Source organism: Eptesicus fuscus, chromosome 19 (assembly GCF_027574615.1).
Source record: "Eptesicus fuscus isolate TK198812 chromosome 19, DD_ASM_mEF_20220401, whole genome shotgun sequence".
Classification (NCBI taxonomy): Eukaryota; Metazoa; Chordata; class Mammalia; order Chiroptera; family Vespertilionidae; genus Eptesicus; species Eptesicus fuscus.
This window is the reverse complement of record NC_072491.1, coordinates 26,268,549-26,287,588: the sequence shown is the minus strand read 5'-3', so window position 1 is coordinate 26,287,588 and position 19,040 is coordinate 26,268,549. Positions and strand designations below refer to the sequence as shown.

Here is a 19,040-nt window from a genome sequence, read left to right as displayed (position 1 = left end):
TTATCAACAATCTTTATGCATAGATTTTTTTTCTGTAATGTAAAGGCCAAGAGGTTGATAAATAGAGTTGGAAACCACCAGGCACCAAGAATCAATTAGAGGTACAGTTGGGTTTGGATAGACCATGCTTCTTCCTTAGGGGTGCTGGGAACCCACAGACCTTTGCATCAGTTGCAGTCTGGGGAATACTGATATGCTGCTCAAACCCTCCTTCAGGACTGCCTGAGGGGCTCCTCCCAGCTGCCAGGACTGCTAATGGCAGACAGCCCTCAGATGCCAATGCTCTCAATTGTTTTTGCAACTATCTCTCTTGTTCAAGGTCACACCCTCTTCCCAGGGGCAGCCAACACCTAATGACTCATCAGCATGAAGGTGCAAAGGCCTGGCCATCTCACCTGAAATTTGGACAACTGTGAAGGACTATCCCAAATCCAGAGCTCCCCTTGGGGTTAGCTGCAGCCCTTACTGAGAGGGCTTGCAGCTCTGTTTTCCTCTGCCCAGCCCTACGTCCCTCTTTTCCAATCAACAGTTCTTGACCCTAAGGACACACTATAATAAGATCCCCACATACTAGTCTCCCTCAGTCTGAGAATCTGCTTCCCAGGGAACCCAGCCCGCACATCTGCCCAAGTCCCCCAGGTCATAGTCAGAAAGGGGACTGCCTTTCAACCACTCACCAGACTTGGGGTTGCAGAGCACAGGGGGGCTGCTGCTGAGGGTGGGGCTGCTGCTGAAGTAGCCACTGCTGCCACAGCTGCTCATGCTGCTCCTCCTCACGGCAGACACGATCTTGATCTCCTTGCTGGGGCTGACTGCGGGTGGGAAAACACAAGGTCACTGAGGGTGGTGGTCTTGGTTCCCTAGAGCACGTGGGCTTTCAGCCGCCAGGTACAGAGGCCAGTTACCTGTGCCAGGGAAAGCGTTCTGGCTTCAGAGTGAGAAAAGCATGGATTTGAGTAGCAACTCCGCCACTTACCAACTGCATAACTTGAGGCTATTTCCTTCAGTTCTCCGAGCCTCAATTTACCCAACTATAAAGTGATAATAATACTATATCAAGGATTGGTGCATAAAGTGGATTATATAATGTATGTGCAAGTACTCAGCTACATAAAATATTATTTCAAGAACCACTAAGCCCATGTTGAGCAGTCCCTGGAAGGAAGTAAATTAAGTGTTGATATACACTTAACCAACTAACAGTACTGATAAATGCCTCCTGCTTTCATATGAAATCATGAATCACCCAGAGCCATGGAAAAGGAGACTAAAATACACAGCACATATTTAGGCTTTGAAAGTGTATGTGAGACAAAGGCTTCAATGATATGATCTGGTTCTCTCTGCCATGAAGTTGGCTGGCTCTCAAGGGAGAGGAGAGCCAGGTATATATGATGAATGAACGAAGCCATGGAGAGAACGCAGCTTAGTGCCTGGCACATGAGAAGCACAAAATAAAAGCTGTTTTTATCGTGGCCATGGTTACTATTATCCTCCTTCTCATCATCATTACTTATTCTGTTGGGCCCATTAAAAAAAAACACACACAAAAAAAAAAAACAGACAAAACTTAGCACTAGTGAGAATGTGAATAGTTATTCTGAATTTACAGAAGACCATGCTGTAGGGTGCCCATAAAATGGGGAGAAGAAAAGTCTTTCCTCTTCAAGTTATTGTGAGAATTAAATGAACAATCAAGCTTGACTCACTGACAGGGGCACAGAAAATTCTCAAGACAGTTGCACTCATTCTCATCATCACTCCCTATACACAGCCAAGACACCCATGGACGTTTTGCCCTCAGGTTAAGCTCAGAGCATTCAGACCTTAGGCCAACCACAGTCAATGCCAAGTTTTCAGAGGAGCTGATACCCGTTAAAGCTCCTCAGCCTCTTACACAGAATGACATATCAGGCTAACCTCTTCTGGATGAATGCGATTATCTTTGAGAACATCAGTCACCGTCATTTCTGTCAGGCTTAACTATCAATATGAGACTGTTTGATCTTACACGTAATATCCCAGGCTATTGTGCTTTATGAGCTGGTGTCTCCTTTCCATAGTGTCACCCTTTCATAATTGATTGATAACCAGTTGCCTTTTAGTTGCATATGCCCTCAGAAGTCTTTATTCATCCTTAAAATATATGGCTTTTCAATGCTGTAATTTAGAACACTGTATCACTAATGATAACAATTGTTTACAAATGAAAAGTAAATAAGGTGTGACAGCTTGAGAGGTGTTCTTTTTTTATTTATTAAATTTATTGGGGTGACATTAGTCAACATGAACATATAGGTTTCAGGTCTTCAGAGTTCTTCTATAACTCAAATACATAATTTTATAAAACAGACTTCATGATAATCTAATTTGACTCCCCAGGAACAATTTGGTTGTTGTTGTTTTCTTTTGCATACTTCTTGGTTATGAATAAATAAAAATTTGCTAGAGAACAGAATTTCGCAAAGGGGAGTTATTGCTATATTTTTTTTCTCAAAAGACAAAATCATGTGATTGACTTAACAATGGAACTGACCTACCTGACATAAAACTGGTAGATTTCCGGTTGTCATGGCTCTGCTTCCTCAGACAGAAGGGACTGTCGTGCGTTTCCTGGGAAGGGGATTTTTCATTGAGCAGCTCCATGAGTCTTCGCCTCCGCCGGAAGTTCATTCTGAACTGGTAGAGAAGATTGCTGTCCACGAATGGGTGCTTGTTGGACACTGGGGAGAAGAAACAACAGATGAGGACTATCTGACATCCTGGCCACTGAGTACTGCAGCCAGAAGACTCCAGCCGAAAGGCTTAAAGACAGAATTTAGAGCTTCTGCTCAAGATGGTGGCATAGGTAAATGCAATACTCACATCCTCCCACAACCATATAAAAAATCCAACTAGACAATAGAACAACCTAACTGACACCTTCTGAAATCTAGATGAACAGAAGTCCTACAACCAAAGATATAAATAAGCCACATAGAGACTGGTAGGAGGGACAGAGACACACAACGGCCTGGTCCCACACCCACATGTGGTGGGTAAAAACATAGCCCCCATGGCAGGGGGCACACCTGGAGTGCCCAGCTCAGGTGAACAGGAAGTCTGTGCCATGGGACTCGACAGGACGCCTACTACATTAGGCCACTTCGCCAAGCCTGCGAGATGTAGCAGCTCTATCTAATATGTACATAGAAGGCTGCCAAATAAGAAAACAAAGAAACTATGAATTTAGTACTGGTTTATTATTATTTTTTAATTGTAAGAGCAGCCTAGGATAAAGATAAACCCAGAGAAGACCCCAGTTGATGGCAGAGGTAGAAGTAGGACCACAGTATATGACTGCAGAGTTCGAGTTCCAAACCACTATTCTGCACTCCCTCTATGACAAGTAATTCCTGTGCTTGCTTAGGTTCTCATGGAGAATTGAAATAGCAACAGTCTTTACACTGTAAACTAAACAGACAAGAGCAACATAGCACATTGCCAATATAAGATCTACATTTATGTTAATGTCAAAATAATTATTAGGATATTAAACACTGGGTACATGGTCTCAAAAAGTAGTCCTATTCCACATGCCTGAAGTTATGAAATGTGGGGTTAAGCCTGTTTTTCTGTGTGTGTTTTCAACTTGATGTGATTTATGCTGTAATAAATTTCTTTTCTACTATTAATAGCTAAAGGCAGTCAGAAATCCTGCATCTTTGAAATAAATCGAGAGGGTTCATTTGTTTATTTATTTATTTTGCTTGAATTTTCAGCAAGACAGGTCAAAACATGGTTCTATTTTTAGAGATTATGCATTTTGTAACAGCTTTACTAAGATATAATTCACATACCATATAATTCACCCATTTAATATTACAGTTCCATGGCTTTTAGTATATTACCATAGTTGTGCATCCCATCACCACATCAATTTTTATATCTTCATCACCCCAAAAAAGAAACCCCACACTCCTTAGGAGTCACCTCCAATCTACCCATATCCCCTAGTGCTAGGCAACCACACTAACCTACAATCTATCTCTATATATTTGAGTATTCTGGGCATTTCATATAAATAGAATCATTCAATATAAAGTTCAGTGTGACTGACTTCTTTCACTTAGTATAATGTTTACAAAGTTCATCTATGTTCATCCATGTTGTAGCATGTGATAGTACTTCACTCCTTTTTATTGTCAAATAATGAATAATATTCCATTGTATGGAGACACCACATTTGTTTACCTGTGCATCAGTTGATGAACATGTTTCCACTTAGTGGTTATGAATAATGATGCTATTAACACTCATGTACACATTTTTGTGTGGACATACATCATCATTTCCTTTGGGTTTATAGCTAGGAGTAGAATGGGAAGATTATATAGTAACTCTATATTTAATGATTTGAGGAACTGCTGGACTCTTCTCCAATTGGGATACCCCATTTTACATTCTCATTTACAGCAGTGTAGGCGGTTCCAATGTCTCCACATCCACATGAATGTTTGTCATTGTTCATTTTTTTAATTATACTTATCCTAATGGGTGTGAAGTGGTATCTGACTGTGGTTTTGATTTGCATTTCCCTGATGGTTAATGATATTGAGCATGTTTTTATGTGCTTACTGTCCATTTATGTATCTTCTTTGGAGAACTGTCTATCCAGATTCTTTGTCCATTTTTTTCCAAATTGGGTTGTCTTTTTAATAATGGATTTTATTTTTTAATTGCATTTTCAATTACAGTTTACATTCAATATTATTTTGTATTAGTTTCAGGAGTACACCATAGTGATTAGACAATCACATACTTTACAGAGTGTTCCCTCTGATATTTCCAGTACCCACCTGGCACTGTACATAGTTATTACAATATTATTGACTATATTCCCTATGCTGTACTCTACATCCCTGTGACTATTGTGTAACTACCAATTTGTACTTCTTAATCCCTTCACCTTTTTCACTTAGTCCCTCAAATCCCTTCCTATCTGGCAACCATCAGTTTGTTTTCTGCATCCATGAGTCTGTTTCTATTTCATATATTCATTTATTTTGTTCTTTAGAGTCCAGATATAAGTAAAATCATATGGTATTTACCTTTCTCTGCTGACTTATTTCCTTAGCATAATAACCTCTAGGTCCATCCATGCTGTCACAAATGGTAAGATTTAATAGATTATATATGTTTTAGGTTTATAGCAAAATTGGGCAGAAAGTACAGAGTTCTCATGTACTCTCTGCCCCCCTGACACAGCCTCCCCAATCAATTATCAAAAATCCTGCAGTTAGTTACAACTGATGAATCTACATTGACACATCATTATCATCCAAAGTCCATAGTTTACATTAGGGCTCACCTTTGGTGTGGTACATTCTCTGAATTTAGATAAGTGTAGAATGATACTAGTATATATCTACCATTATAATATCAGACAGAATAGTTTCACTGTCCAAAAAATCTTCCATGCTCTGCCTATTCATCCCTCCATCCTCCCTAACCTTGGCAATCACTGATCTTTTTACTGTCTCCATAGTTTTGTCTTTTCCAGAATCTCATGTAGTTGACATACAGTTATAGAGGCCTTTTCAGATTGGCTTCTTTCACATAGTACTAGGCATTTAAGGTTCCTCCATGTCTTTCCATGGCTTGATAGCTCATTTACTTTTAGCACTGAATAATATACCATTGTATGGATGTATCATGATTTATTTAACCATTCACCCTCTGAAGGATACTTGGTTGCTTCCAAGTTTGGGTAAGTATAAATAAAGCTACTATAAACATCTGTATGCAGACTTTTGTGTGAATGTAAGTTTTCAAATCCTCTGGGTAAATAAGAAGCATGTCTGCTGGATCATATTGTAAGAGTCTGTTTAGTTTCATAAGAAACTGCCAAGCCATCTTCCAAAGTGGCTGTATGGCTTTGAATTCCTCCAGCAGTGAATGAGAGCCCCTGCTGCTCCACATCCTCTCCAGCACTTGGCATCCTCTGTGTTCTGGATTTGGGCCATTCTAATAGGTGTATAGTGATCAAATCTTTTTGATTTGCAATTCCCTAATGACATATGATGTTGAGCATCTTTTCATATATTTGTTTTCCATATGTATATTTTCTTTGGTGACATGTCTGTTCAAGTCTTTGGCCCATTTTTTAAATCAGGTTGTTCATTTTCTAATTGTTGAGTTTTGAGTTCTTCGTTGTATTTTTAATAACAGTCCTCTTTCAAATAAGTCTTTTGCAAATATCTTCTCCCATTCTGTGGCTTGGCTCCTCATTCTCTTCATGGTTTGTCTTTTTATTAATAAGTTGTAATAGCTCTTCATGTATTCTAGATGCAAGCCCTTTATTGGGTATGTTGTTTTCAAATATTTTCTCCCATTCTGTGAGTTGTCTTTTCACTTTCTTGATGGTATCCTCTGAAGTACAAAGGTTTTTAATTCTGATGATGTCTATTTTTATCTTTTTGTCTGTTTTAATTTATTTTTTCTTCTGCCACTTGTGTCTTTGGTGTCATGTCTAAGAAACCATTTTATATGCATTTAAAAATAACAATTTTTAAAACAGTTCTTTATATAAACATGAAGAAAAGTGCACTTTGTATGAACTGGCAAAATGGTAACACTTCGTAAATATAGATGCATGCCTGAATGTCTTATGTATATTATGTATTTAGAGATTAATTGTGGAAGATAAATGAAAATTGGGATGAAGGAATTTATTAGCACCTTTAAATCCAGTTCCAGTTTGTAAAATAGCTTAGTTTTCTAATAAAAAAAAAAGGTTTACATGTTTATTTTTAAAAACTGAAAAATATAGAAAAGCTCCCCTGTTTTGAACAAAATAGAACTATCTATCTTTCTATCTACCTACCTAATTATGTTGAGCAAAAAAACAGGGTTGGCAAATACCAAACTCGATGGAGAGGAACATTCTCCACCCTTTTTCAGCATTTAAATATTGATGCATTCTTATCCATTTATAGCAAGAATACCTAGAGGCTAATCATGTAAAAAAAAAATCATCATTACTCAAAGAGCTAGGAATACTAAGAAAAGTTACATAACCAATTCTTGCTCTAGATAAGCTTAAAGTCTAGCAGAAAATAAAACATGCTCATGTGTAACTGTAGTACAAGATAGAAATTTCAAGTGTCCTAAGGAAATTTCACATAAAGTGCAATGGAAATTCACCTATGGGTGAAACAAGATTCATTAAAAATTGTCACTAACTGAAAAATAAATGCACACATATAAGAAGCTTGTTTGGGAGCCTCAAAGAAAAACCCAAATCAACAATCAACTCCAAAGAATGAAAAGCTAAAAGTTCAACGTAACTTAACAAAGAACCTTAAAAGATTCCTTCTGGTAGAAATGATGGCTCAGCCTCCTGTGTCTTAGATTAACACAGTGAAAGTTTTGAATAATTTTTTTAAAAAGATGTACTGTGATCCTCCATTCATGAGCCTTTAGATTGCTTTCAGTATTTTTTTTTTTGCATCATAAAGATCATTTCATTTTTTAAATATTCCAATTTAAAAAAAAAAAGGTAAAGACAGTGAGACAATATGCCCAACTGGTTAGTGGGAGAGACACTGTTAGCACCCAGCTTTCAACATCAAATCAAATGTTCTTTCCATTACCCTGAGACACGACCCAGGTGGTCACATGTAGTTTCATCTTGGTTTCTGTGACAGGTGCTCTGTCATCTCAGCCCACCAATGTCTAATGAAAATCCAGTGTCCACTCACTGCCTTCTCTAGCCCACTCTGCTGAGCTTTAGTCATAATAATGAAATGAGCAGCTCACTATTTACCACTGTATTAAGCACTTTATAAACATTACATTATCTGCACAATAACTTGGTAGTGTGGTATTACTGTTATTTTCATTTTACAGTGCAATAATTAAGACTTAAGTTAGTTTGGTAACTTGCCTAAGGCTACATAGCTTTCAGACTTCTGAACCCAAAGCAATATATTTACCTAGAAACACAGGTCACAAGAGAATGAATTAAGACTGTAAAGTTGGAGTAAATGTTATCAAACACTCCCAGATTCATCATAGAATTTACCTTTATTTTCTTTCTGTCACCCTCACACTTCGTAATGGGCAATCTTCTTGGGACACCATATTGTAGGTAATATGGGAGGTTGCGGGGGGAGGGGGGTTGATGATAGGGGAGCACATCTCTTTCCCCAAATAGGTCACTTGGGAGCCCAGACTCTGTCTTAATCATTCTGGCATCTCAAATCCTAGGCTACTATGTGTTTGGCTGAGGTGCTCAGTAAATGACCAGGAGGGAATCGTCATGGTGAGTGGCAAGAGGAATGAGCGGCATGTCCAGAATACAGTGAACTGTGGACTATTTAGTTGCTAGTCTATACAGCAGTTCCCCCAAACCAATCTGTAGGCTGATGGTATGTCATGAAGAGTTTGCTGGGGCATGAGAAATTAGAACTTTAAGAATAATGCATTTAGGTTTTTTTCTATAACTAAGCATATTCCATTTAAAGACTTTCTTCTGAAATGATATCATCACAACTTTGTTTGTTGTTCATTCATTCATCTATCTATTCAACTAACACTTATTGAGTTAGTTGGACCACATGCCAGGTACTTTTCTTGTTCAGTATTTTATGAAATGATGGTAAAAACAGATAGAAGGGTTGTTGTTTTTTAAGTACTCATTCTTGGCAATAATTTTTGGACTGTGAAATTCAAAATTCTATAAACCACTAGGAAGATAATCTAATACAACCCATCAAGTGTCATATTAACTCCTTTATCAATAATGCTGATTCAGCAGCCTCCTTGGAAATTATTCATGAACAATTTCCAGCCTCCTTGGAAATTATTCATGAACAATTTCCCTTCTAAGTCTACACCAGCAAATGCAATCTAGGATTGTGACTGTATTTATCACCTACGTTCGCTAATGAATAATTCTTCTGGTTACATGAATATTAGAATCTCAGAAAGGTAGGTCCCTATTAAGAGAGTACCATATTTAGCCTAATGATCCATATGGTGTTTGATAGGTTGTAAATGTGGTAAGCTATTCACTTTGGCTAAATGAATAATGTTGGCCACAAAGATAAATACACTTAATTCATTTGTAGTTCTCCATGCTCTCAGGAAATAATATATTCTTGGATTCAGGGGATAATGAATGCACCCTGTACCAAAGATAAGCCAATTGCATTTTGATATGATCTCTACAAATAATGGCTTGTTGTGGATAGTCAAAGTTGTACATAAATTTACCACATCACTACATTCAATAATGCTATAATAAAATTTTCTAGATAAGTTTTTATTTCTAGTAACCATTTCTGGGTTTATTGTGATTTTTTTTAAAAAGTTGAGTCAGGCTCGAGAGACGGAGGAACCAAGATGGCGGCATAGTTAAACAACTAATCTGCTGCCTCACACAACAATTTCAAAAACACAACTAAAAGACAAAAACGTCTACCACCCAGAACCACGGGAAAGCTGGCTGAGTGGAAGACTGACAACTAAGAACAGAAAGGAGCACAATCGCTGAAAAGCTGAGGTACGGAGGCACGCGAATCGGGCCGGCGGCGGGCGGCTGGGTGCGCGGCTTTTCTTCAACCTGCAGGGAGACAAGCTCCCGATCACTCTGAAATCCAGTTTCTGGGGACACTCGGGGGACCCAGACACCTACGGGGAGAAGCTGGACTCTCGGCCATCGGGTCGGAAAGTGAGAGTGACTTTTTTGCGGTGGTGCGCCCAGCAATCATTGTTTACTGCGCTGGACCGTGGGGCTCAGGGACTTGGAAACGGGAAAGGCAGAGACGGCTGACGGCAGCCATCGTTGTTGGCCACGCCCCAGCCTAGTGACGCCCTGAGACCCCGCCCCGCCCTGAGGCCCCGCCCTGAGGCCCCGCCCCGCACATTCTACAAACCCACCCCGGCTCCACACAGCGGCTTTTACATATAAATGGCCTGTTCTGTGGCAGCTTAACCAACTGCAGCTCCAGTCAGACTGCTCCAAAACCGCCCAAGCAAAGGAGGAGAAAACTAGCCCTTGCTGTAGCTCCTGCTGGGGGACACACAGTACACAAGGGTACACAAAGAGTGTCCACCTCAAGTAACTGGGAGGCTGACCCGTTGAACCAATAGGACACCTAGTACACAAAACTACCCTACCAACTTAGGGAAGCAGAGAATATGAGAAGGCAAGGAAACAGATCACAAACCAAAGAAATGGAGGAAAACAAGCGATTGGACATAGAGTTCAAAACCACGGTTATAAGGTTTTTCAAGAATTTCATGGAAAAGGCCAATAAATTCCATGAGGACCAACTAGAAATTAAACATACACTGACTGAGATAAAAAATATTATACAGAGACCCAAAAGCAGACTAAAGGATTGCAAGAATCAACTCAAAGATTTGGAATACAAAGAGGCCAAGGACACTCCTCCAGAGAAGCATGAAGAGAAGAGAATTCAGAAAGTTGAAGATAGTGTAAGAAGCCTCTGGGACAACTTCAAGCGAACCAACATCAGAATTATGGGGGTACCAGAAGAAGAGAGAGAGCAAGATGCTGAAAACCTATTTGAAGAAATAATGAACGAAAACTTCCCCCACCTGATGAAAGAAATAGACTTACAAGTCCAGGAAGCGCACAGAACCCCAAACAAAAGGAATCCAAAGAGGACTACACCAAGACACATCATAATTAAAATGCCAAGAGCAAAAGACAAAGAGAGAATCTTACAAGCAGCAAGAGAAAAACAGTTAGTTACCTACAAGGGAGCTCCCATACGATTATCAGCTAATTTCTCAACAGAAACCATGCAGGCCAGACGGGAGTGGCAAGAAATATTCAAAGTGATGAATAGCAGGAACCTACAACCAAGACTACTCTACCCAGCAAAGTTATCATTCAGAATTGAAGGGCAGATAAAGACCTTCACAGATAAGAAAAAGCTAAAGGAGTTCATCACCACCAAACCAGCATTATATGAAATGCTGAAAGGTATTCCTTAAAAAGAGGAAAAAGAAGAAGAAAGATAAAAATTATGAACAACAAATATATATCTATCAACAAGTGAATCTAAAAGTCAAGTGAATTAAAAATCTGAGGAACAGAATAAACTGATAAACTTATTAGAATCAGAGGCATAGAATGGGAGTGGATTGATAATTCTCAGGGGGAAAGGGGTGTCTGTGTGGGGAGTATGGGAAGAGACTGGACAAAAATCATACACCTATGGATAAGGACAGCGGGGGGGGGGGGGGAGGTAAGGGCAGAGGGGGGGTGGGAACTGGGTGGTGGGGAGATATGTGGGGAAAAAGGAGAAACAATTGTAATCTGAACAATAAAGATTCATTTAAAAAAAAAAAAAGTTGAGTCAGGCAACAGTATCTTAAATTATCGCCTGAAAATACATAGCTGTGTATACATTTATTGACATCTGTTTTCTCTTTGTACGTTAAATTGCACAAAACATTAACTCTGGTATAAATAAGTCCAGAAAAGCACTCTGAATCCAAACTCTATAAAAGATAAAAGGGCTTTAAAAATATTTTTAATTGAAGTAGAAATCTGTCTACTAATTTAACCTCCTCAGGCTTTAGCTACCCGCCTAGAGTTTCATTCATACCCTTTCTTTATTCTCTGCCTCCCAGCTCTCTACCCCTGATAGCTAACAGAGTAAACATACCATTTGAGATAAGATCCCAGAATTAAATTTAAATAGTCCTCATTCATCACATTCTCTCCACAATAGTGTATTGAACCTTAACTTGTGACCAAATCAGAGAAAACAAGGACTGTGTGACACTACACTATACTTGTTAAACAAACTGTAAAGCAGACTATAAAAATGAATAATTTGTACCTTCATGTCAGATGGTAGTTAGTACACTTATTGTGGTGATCACTTCGTTAGGGATATATATTTTGAATAACAGTGTCATATACCTGAGACTAATATAATATTGTACATTAACTATATTTTCATAAAAAATAAAATTAGATTTTAAAAGTAAAATAAGTTGTAGCTTTATTATTTTACAACCGCTGTTGTTTTTACTGTTATCATCTACTGATAATAGACTGCCATTTGGTTTATGGAAATTCAATTTCATATTTAGTGCCCCACTTCTATTTTCAAGGATTTATCTAGATTTTGGTGCCCAGGCCACAGCCACACTGTGAAACAATGGGCTCCAGGTGTCCACCCTCCTGCTGCTGCTGCTGCTGTGTGATTGGGACAGGTGGTCAAGTTCTCTCTGAATAGAGAAGTGACAATTGCCCACATCACTTGCATTGTTTTCAATGAATTATTTTGCTTTTAAAAATGTCCTTCTCTCCCCTTTCTCATTAAAAGTTTGATGACACAAACATTGAGTTTCAACATTTTCTCTGTATGTGAAGATAGCCCTAGGTATAACATAGATCACTGTAATTACTAAAGTTGAAAGAGTGCAGGGAGATATCCTTTTTTAGCATCAGTCACACTTAACGCCCATTCCTTTATTCAATAATCTGAACACCTACTAAGTGCACATGACTCAGCTATCTATCTTAGCAGGATGATTGTAATGTGACACTTTGATTTGCTCATCCTTTCAGTCTCATCAATACCATGTCTTCTAAAAGAGACTTTATTTCATACAAGAACAAACCAATTAGATTGGGACTTTTATTGAAAACTTTCTTATGCCAAATAACTGTTATAAAATAATACTACCCAATGGAAAGCAAAGTTCCTAGCCTTAGACCACTTCAGTCTGATCCCATTTCTGCCACTTTTACTAGTTGTTATTTGGGCAAATTACTAACCATTTTAAGCCTCACTTTTTCTCTCTCTCTTTTTTTGTGTAGTTTTGCTGTGGATGGCATAATTTATTGAAGAGATTCTAAACAACATCTGACATAAACAGTATTCTTCTTAGGCTCCTAAAAATTGACTTCAGCCTTTGGCCATTTAAGTTCCTGCACAGAACCTATTTCTTCTGTTGTTGTATTTTTTTTCTGCCCTTCTTCCAAAGAACACTTTGTCCATCTCCCATGAGTATTTCTGTCACCTCTTCAGTCGTGAAAAATACGAAATTTTAACCAGATATCCAAGTCTGGCAAGTATCCCACTAGAAGATATTTAAACCTCAGAAGTCAAAAGAAAGCAAGAATTAAAGGAATGAGTTAGACACAAGAAGTTTTAGAAAGTAACTACATTAAGAAAGCCAAAGACTTGTTTTACATAGCCATAAATTACATATTTAGAGTCTCAAGAAATAAACAATGGCTAAAAGACATATCACTTATATTCCAAAGAGAGCAAAGAGTTGATTCTTTCTACACTTCAACATGGGCATTCTCCACATTAAATACAAAAATCTTTTGCTGCATCGTCAACTTGGTCTTAGTAAAACACAGAAAAATAACCTAAGCTCTGGGGGTGGGGAGGGATTAAAGAGAAGGAAATAAAAATTAAGGAGAACAGTAATTGTTGTCTCTAAATTTTGCTTGCTCCAATTCTTCACTTCTCAGATCTCAATGCTAAACAGGACCTTTATATTATAGTAAATGTTGTGACATATATAATTTAACAAATTTCAGTCTTTGTTCCTTGAGAATTTTAATCTCTAAACAGGATGACATAAATAAGAAGAGATAATGTTCAAAGCTGGCATTTAATATCTAATATTCTAGTTGAACTCTTATTATCAGCTGTAATTGAAAACTGACAAATTTTGTACTCATCCAATTTCTAATTTTCTGGGACTTTCCAAGCCTTCTCTGTTGCTTTGGGAGAATTCTCTAGGGGCTTGTCTTGCTATTAAATGAGACATAATGTAGGAAGAAAAACAGACATAGCCTGAAAGCTGAAGAATGTAAATATAAAAGGATCTTATTGTTTAGGAAAATAGGGGCTCTAGAAGCACTACACTCCCAATGTTGTTGATATTTGGTAAAAGAAACCAGATCCTTATTCACTGTGTGCCTTTACTTTTCAGAAAGCATGAGGGAAATGTCATAGAATCTACCAAAATAATAAAGTGATACAGCTCAGATATCTTCTTCTTCTTGTGGATAATGTAGCTACATTTTTCTCTTAGAAATTATTAGGGTGATTTTTAGCAAACACAACGACATTTTTAAGCTGATTATCTAAAAGGGAGGAAATTGGCTTCGGTTCCACTCACACGTATAGTCCAAGGATGAAAACGCATCATCTTGAGCCCTACAAGCTTAGCTGAATATAAAAGACATTTTAGGCTACTTATCTAGCTGGAGGGAGGAAGGTCACATACTTTCATCCATCCTTGAAATGTTTTCTGGCAAATGACATAACACAGCGGGCATCATGAGACAAGTGGACTGAATCCAACAGTGTGATAAGGCTGGGTGGGGTTTGGGGGGTAGAGAAAGTTCAGACATCAGCAGTTCTTTAGACAGCACATCATGAAAACTTTAAAAAAAGTGGTCTCGGATTTGGGAAGCACATAAACAATTTAGTAGAGTAAAAGGAGGGCTGTAACAGGGGAACAAGGATAATCACTATTATAATGAGGAAGAAGAAAAGTCATCAAGGATGAGGCCGGTGGGGTCATGACTACCACTGCAAAGCACTGTCAAGAAGCCATGTGAAAATGGAGGTAGAGATGGGAGTTATGCAACTGCAAGCCAAAAAACATTAAGGGTTGCAGGCAGCCACAAGAAGCTAAGAAAGAGGCATGGAATTGATTGCCCCTCAGAGCTTCCAGAGGGAACCAACTCTGCTAACATCATGATTTTGGTACTCTAATCTCCAGAACCAAACAAGAAAAAAATTTCTGTTGTTTTAAGCCACCCAATTTATGAAATTTGTTACAATGGCCTTGAGAAACTAAAACCTTAGCTGGGTGACTTTGGGTTAACTAATCCTCTATACCTTAGTTTCTACCTCTGTAAAATGAAGAGAAGAATATTACCTATTTATAGTGTTATTGTGAAGTTTCAATGAGATAATACATGTAAAATACTTTTCACAAATCTGGCATACAGTAAGAGCTCAATAAATGTTAGCAATTATTATTAAGGTTAAAAAAGAAAGCTAAAACATCTTCAAGGTCACCTTAGAGAAAAGATCCTCACTAGCTGCCATGATTCGCATCTTAATATCACCACATTCCACAGCAGCAGAGGTGGGTGTGGCTCACCACCTCACCCAGCGGAACAGTGGTGATTGAAGGATCATTCTGGGCCACTAAGGATGTCACTCCAAGCTGCCACTTGCTTCGCTGCCTCTTGCTTTCTTTCTTATCTCCTCCTGATCCCTGTAATTCCTCCTAAAAGGACCACTTAAGACCTATAGACATTACTTACTAGTAAGAGTACCAACAAACTGCCAGGATAAACAGATGTTGGTGGATAGAGTATCGGCCCACGTACTGAAGGGTCTCAGGTTTGATTCTCAGTCAAGGGCATGTACTTAGGTTGCAGGTTCATTCCCCGCCCTGGTCGGGCACATGCAGGAGGCAACCCATCAATGTACCTCTGATCCATGTGTCTCTCTCACATAGATTGTTTCTCTTTCTCTCTATCTCTTTCCCTCTCTCTCCCTTCCACTCTCTCACAAAAAAAAATCAATGGAAAATATATCCTCGGGTGAGGATTAACATACACACACACACACACACACGCACACACACACACACACACACACACACAGAGGAAATCTGAGCTGCACTTAAGGCCATAACCACCATCTCAAACCATCCTAAAGGGATGCAGAGGTTGAAAGAGCCCAGTTTCCTAAATCAACTAAAGTCCTTGATTCAAGAACATTCAGCAATTGTGTTTAAGTGCCTATGCCACTTAAGGACAGGGCTTGGGACTAAACTCTTCAAAAGGCAAAGACAGCAGTGAGTCAGAGAACTAAAATAATTACTTCCTGAGCACTGACAACATTAAGAAGAGGATATGAAAGCAGGAAATTATTTTTAAGGTATAAAGAAAGTCCTATTAACTGACATTACTAAACACTTCACATTCAGAAAGTTAGAACCTAATTACACTTATTTAATTGATTGAAGAGAGTAGACAGGATGAGGAAAAGAGGGAAAAGATTCAAAGTAACTTCAGTAAAGATAGCAGGTGGGGATGTAAAGTACAGCATAGGGAATATAATCAATAATATTGTAATAACCGTGTATGGTGTCAGCTGGGTAGTAGACGTATTGGGGTGATCACTTTGTAAATTATATAAATGTCTAATCAATGCGTTGTACACCTGAAACTAATATAATATTGCATGTCAAATGTAACTGAAAAATACAAATATTTTGTTTTTAAAAAGATAGCAGGAAGAAAATCAAAACACGACATGATTACACAGTTTAGAATATAAAAGGAATAAACAGAAGGAAGGTCAGATTATATTTCATTCTTCTCTGTACCTCATTAAATAACAGCTGGGTGCATGCCAAAGACTAGAACCTTTGTGATTAGTGATGAAATTCAGAACAAAGGGCAAGTTTCTGCAGAGATGGGACTGTTTTTCAGAGACTAGCTCAGAATGGAAGTGCAGAGTTCTAAAAACAAACTTATGATGTCTGGCAAATGGAATACCTCAGATACATAATTCAAATAAAGAAATCTGCCCTAGCTGGTTTGGCTCAGTGGATAGAGTGTCAGCCTCTGGACTGAAGGATCCCAGGTTCGATCGCAGTCAAGGGCACATGCCTGGGTGGCGGGCTCGATCCCCAGTTTGAGGCGTGCAGGAGGCAGCCAATAAATGATTCTCTCTCATCACTGATGTTTCTATCTCTCCCTGTTCCTTCCTCTCTGAAATCAATAAAAATATATTTAAAAAAAAGAAATCTGTGACTCTATTCTAGATCTTTTGGAGTTGTTGGCATGAATCCAAGGGCCTAATTAAAGCACTTCAGTGTTGGTTTATATAACAAGCATATATTCAGCATAGAGCATGTATAAGCTACTGTTTAAGACCAATAATGGGTGAGTTCATCCAACTTATATTAAGCTCTAGCCACCACAGCCATCTGATGATGAGGATGTTGATGACAATAATGTAAATAATAATCAGCTACCATTTATTGAGAGATACTTTGTGCCAGGCCCTGTGCTAAGCACACTGCATGATTATATCATTTAGTTCTCATAGCAATGCAATGAGAGAGCTATCATAATTATTCCCATTTTACAGATGAGAAACTAGGGATCACACAAGGTAAACTTGTCCAAGGTCCCAAAGTCATTAACTGAAAGATCCAAGACAGAAATACTGACAAATTAACTCTGGAATCCCATCCCTTAATTGCCTCAGTAGACTGTCTCCCATCCAAAGATGTAATAATGCCAAATGTGGAGGCAGATGAGCATACAAACACAAGAAAACAGAGTCTGCTTTTCCCTCGTTTATGACTGTCTCCACCTTACAGAAGGCGATTTGGCTGGGCATGTTTTCTCTAAAACTCTTCACCAGGGCGAAATGTTTATTACGGTGGAATTGCTTATTACAAGGACATAGCGATAACAGAGCAAACACCACTCTGGCCTCCGATGGCCCTGGTGGAACACCAGCTTCACTCTTTACTAAGTTACCTAACTGCCCTGAACTTCAATTTAACTCATTGTAAAACGAATGAAGGAACAAGGCAACAACACAGAGCCCATGAGAATTTCTGGTTCACAGAGACACTCAATTAAGGCTAGCCATATATGGGCTTCCAGTCAAGGGCCCAGAGTGTCCATGCCCCAAGGATTCCTTTCCAAAGTACATGTCTTTACAGACTATGTCAGGGAAGGTTCTGGAAGCAACTCTAGGTGGTCTGGGGGGAAAAGGAGGCATTCTACCCAAACTAGATAAATTCTAGGGCTAACAACTCAGAGAGAGAGAGAGAGACATCCAATGTGATGCTGGGGTATTGGGGTAAAAGGCTACCCAGGAACCACTGGGTGTAAAAGCCCACCAAAGGCTCATTCCAGGATGTGTACTGTTCCCAGAAAGGTTATCACATTAACCTGTTGGTGCTTTTACTGCACAGAAATTTATCAGGAGTTCCTTAGGAAATGAAGCAACTAGACCCTCAAAGGAGAAAGAAACAGACATTCAGAAATATTATTTACTAGAGGCCTGGTGCACGAATTCATGCATGGGTGGGGTCTCTCGGCCTGGCTGGCGATCAGGGATGATGGGGGGGGGAAGGATGACTTGCCAAGGGGAGGGGCCGTGGGAGGTTGGCCGATGGGGGGATTGGCCGGCTGGGGGAAGGGACCGCGGGAGGTTTACCAGCCCCAGGAGGTTGGCTGTGGAAGCACACTGACCATCAGGGGAAGCTCTTCCATTGAGTGTTTGCCCCCTGGTGGTCAGTGTGCATCATAGCAACCGGTCGACCGGTTGTTCAGTCACTTAGGCTTTTATATATAGCATATATGTACTAACCTTCTTTTAAACCAAAAATGAAAATAGAAAATATAGGAAAAACCTCACTCTCCCCCCCCCTGCCTTTTTTTTCAGTGAGCTTTCTATTTTTGGAATAATTTCAGATTTATAGAAAAGCTGCAAAGATAGTATAGACAATTCCCATGGACCCTTCACCCAGCACCCCCTAATGTTAATATAAACATGGTCAAAACTAAGACGTTCATATTACTACACCTACCCACTTTAAATCTAGCTTAGAGGTACCAGGAACTCAGTGTGTGCAGGAAGAAAACTGTTCCTTAGAAGCTCATGTTTCATAGGGAAGGCCACTTAAGTTACTTAATAAAAGACATTTGTCCTTGTGGCCAACAAGGCAACTGCTTGTCCAGACCCACTTTCCCTTCCTTCCTCCATTATAATGTGTTCAGAGCAGCAGAGTACTTGCCAAAGAGTATCTGATTCCCTGACTGCCTTCCAGCAAGGGATGCCCATGGGACATAGTTCTGGCCCATGCCATGGAGGTGGGAATCCCTGGAGGACAACCCTTCCTAGATAAAAAGCAAAGTCTTGCTAAGTGATGCCCTTTACCTCTTTGTCATTCCATCTTCTTTCTGCCCTAAGCTCAGCCGGAAGGCACAC

General features: G+C 39.2%; 1 protein-coding gene across 2 annotated transcripts in view; it reads right to left on the bottom strand.

Moving 5' to 3' along the window:
- DEPTOR (DEP domain containing MTOR interacting protein) overlaps window positions 1-19,040 on the bottom strand; it is a 140,293-nt gene that overhangs the window by 40,262 nt on the left and 80,991 nt on the right. For both annotated transcript variants that reach the window (XM_028148014.2, XM_008143361.3), the window contains exons 5-6: window positions 2,541-2,723; window positions 678-812 (exon numbers count right to left, since the gene is read on the bottom strand). In XM_028148014.2, the coding sequence (XP_028003815.2) occupies window positions 678-812; window positions 2,541-2,723 (318 nt within the window). The remainder of the gene's footprint in view (window positions 1-677; window positions 813-2,540; window positions 2,724-19,040) is intronic.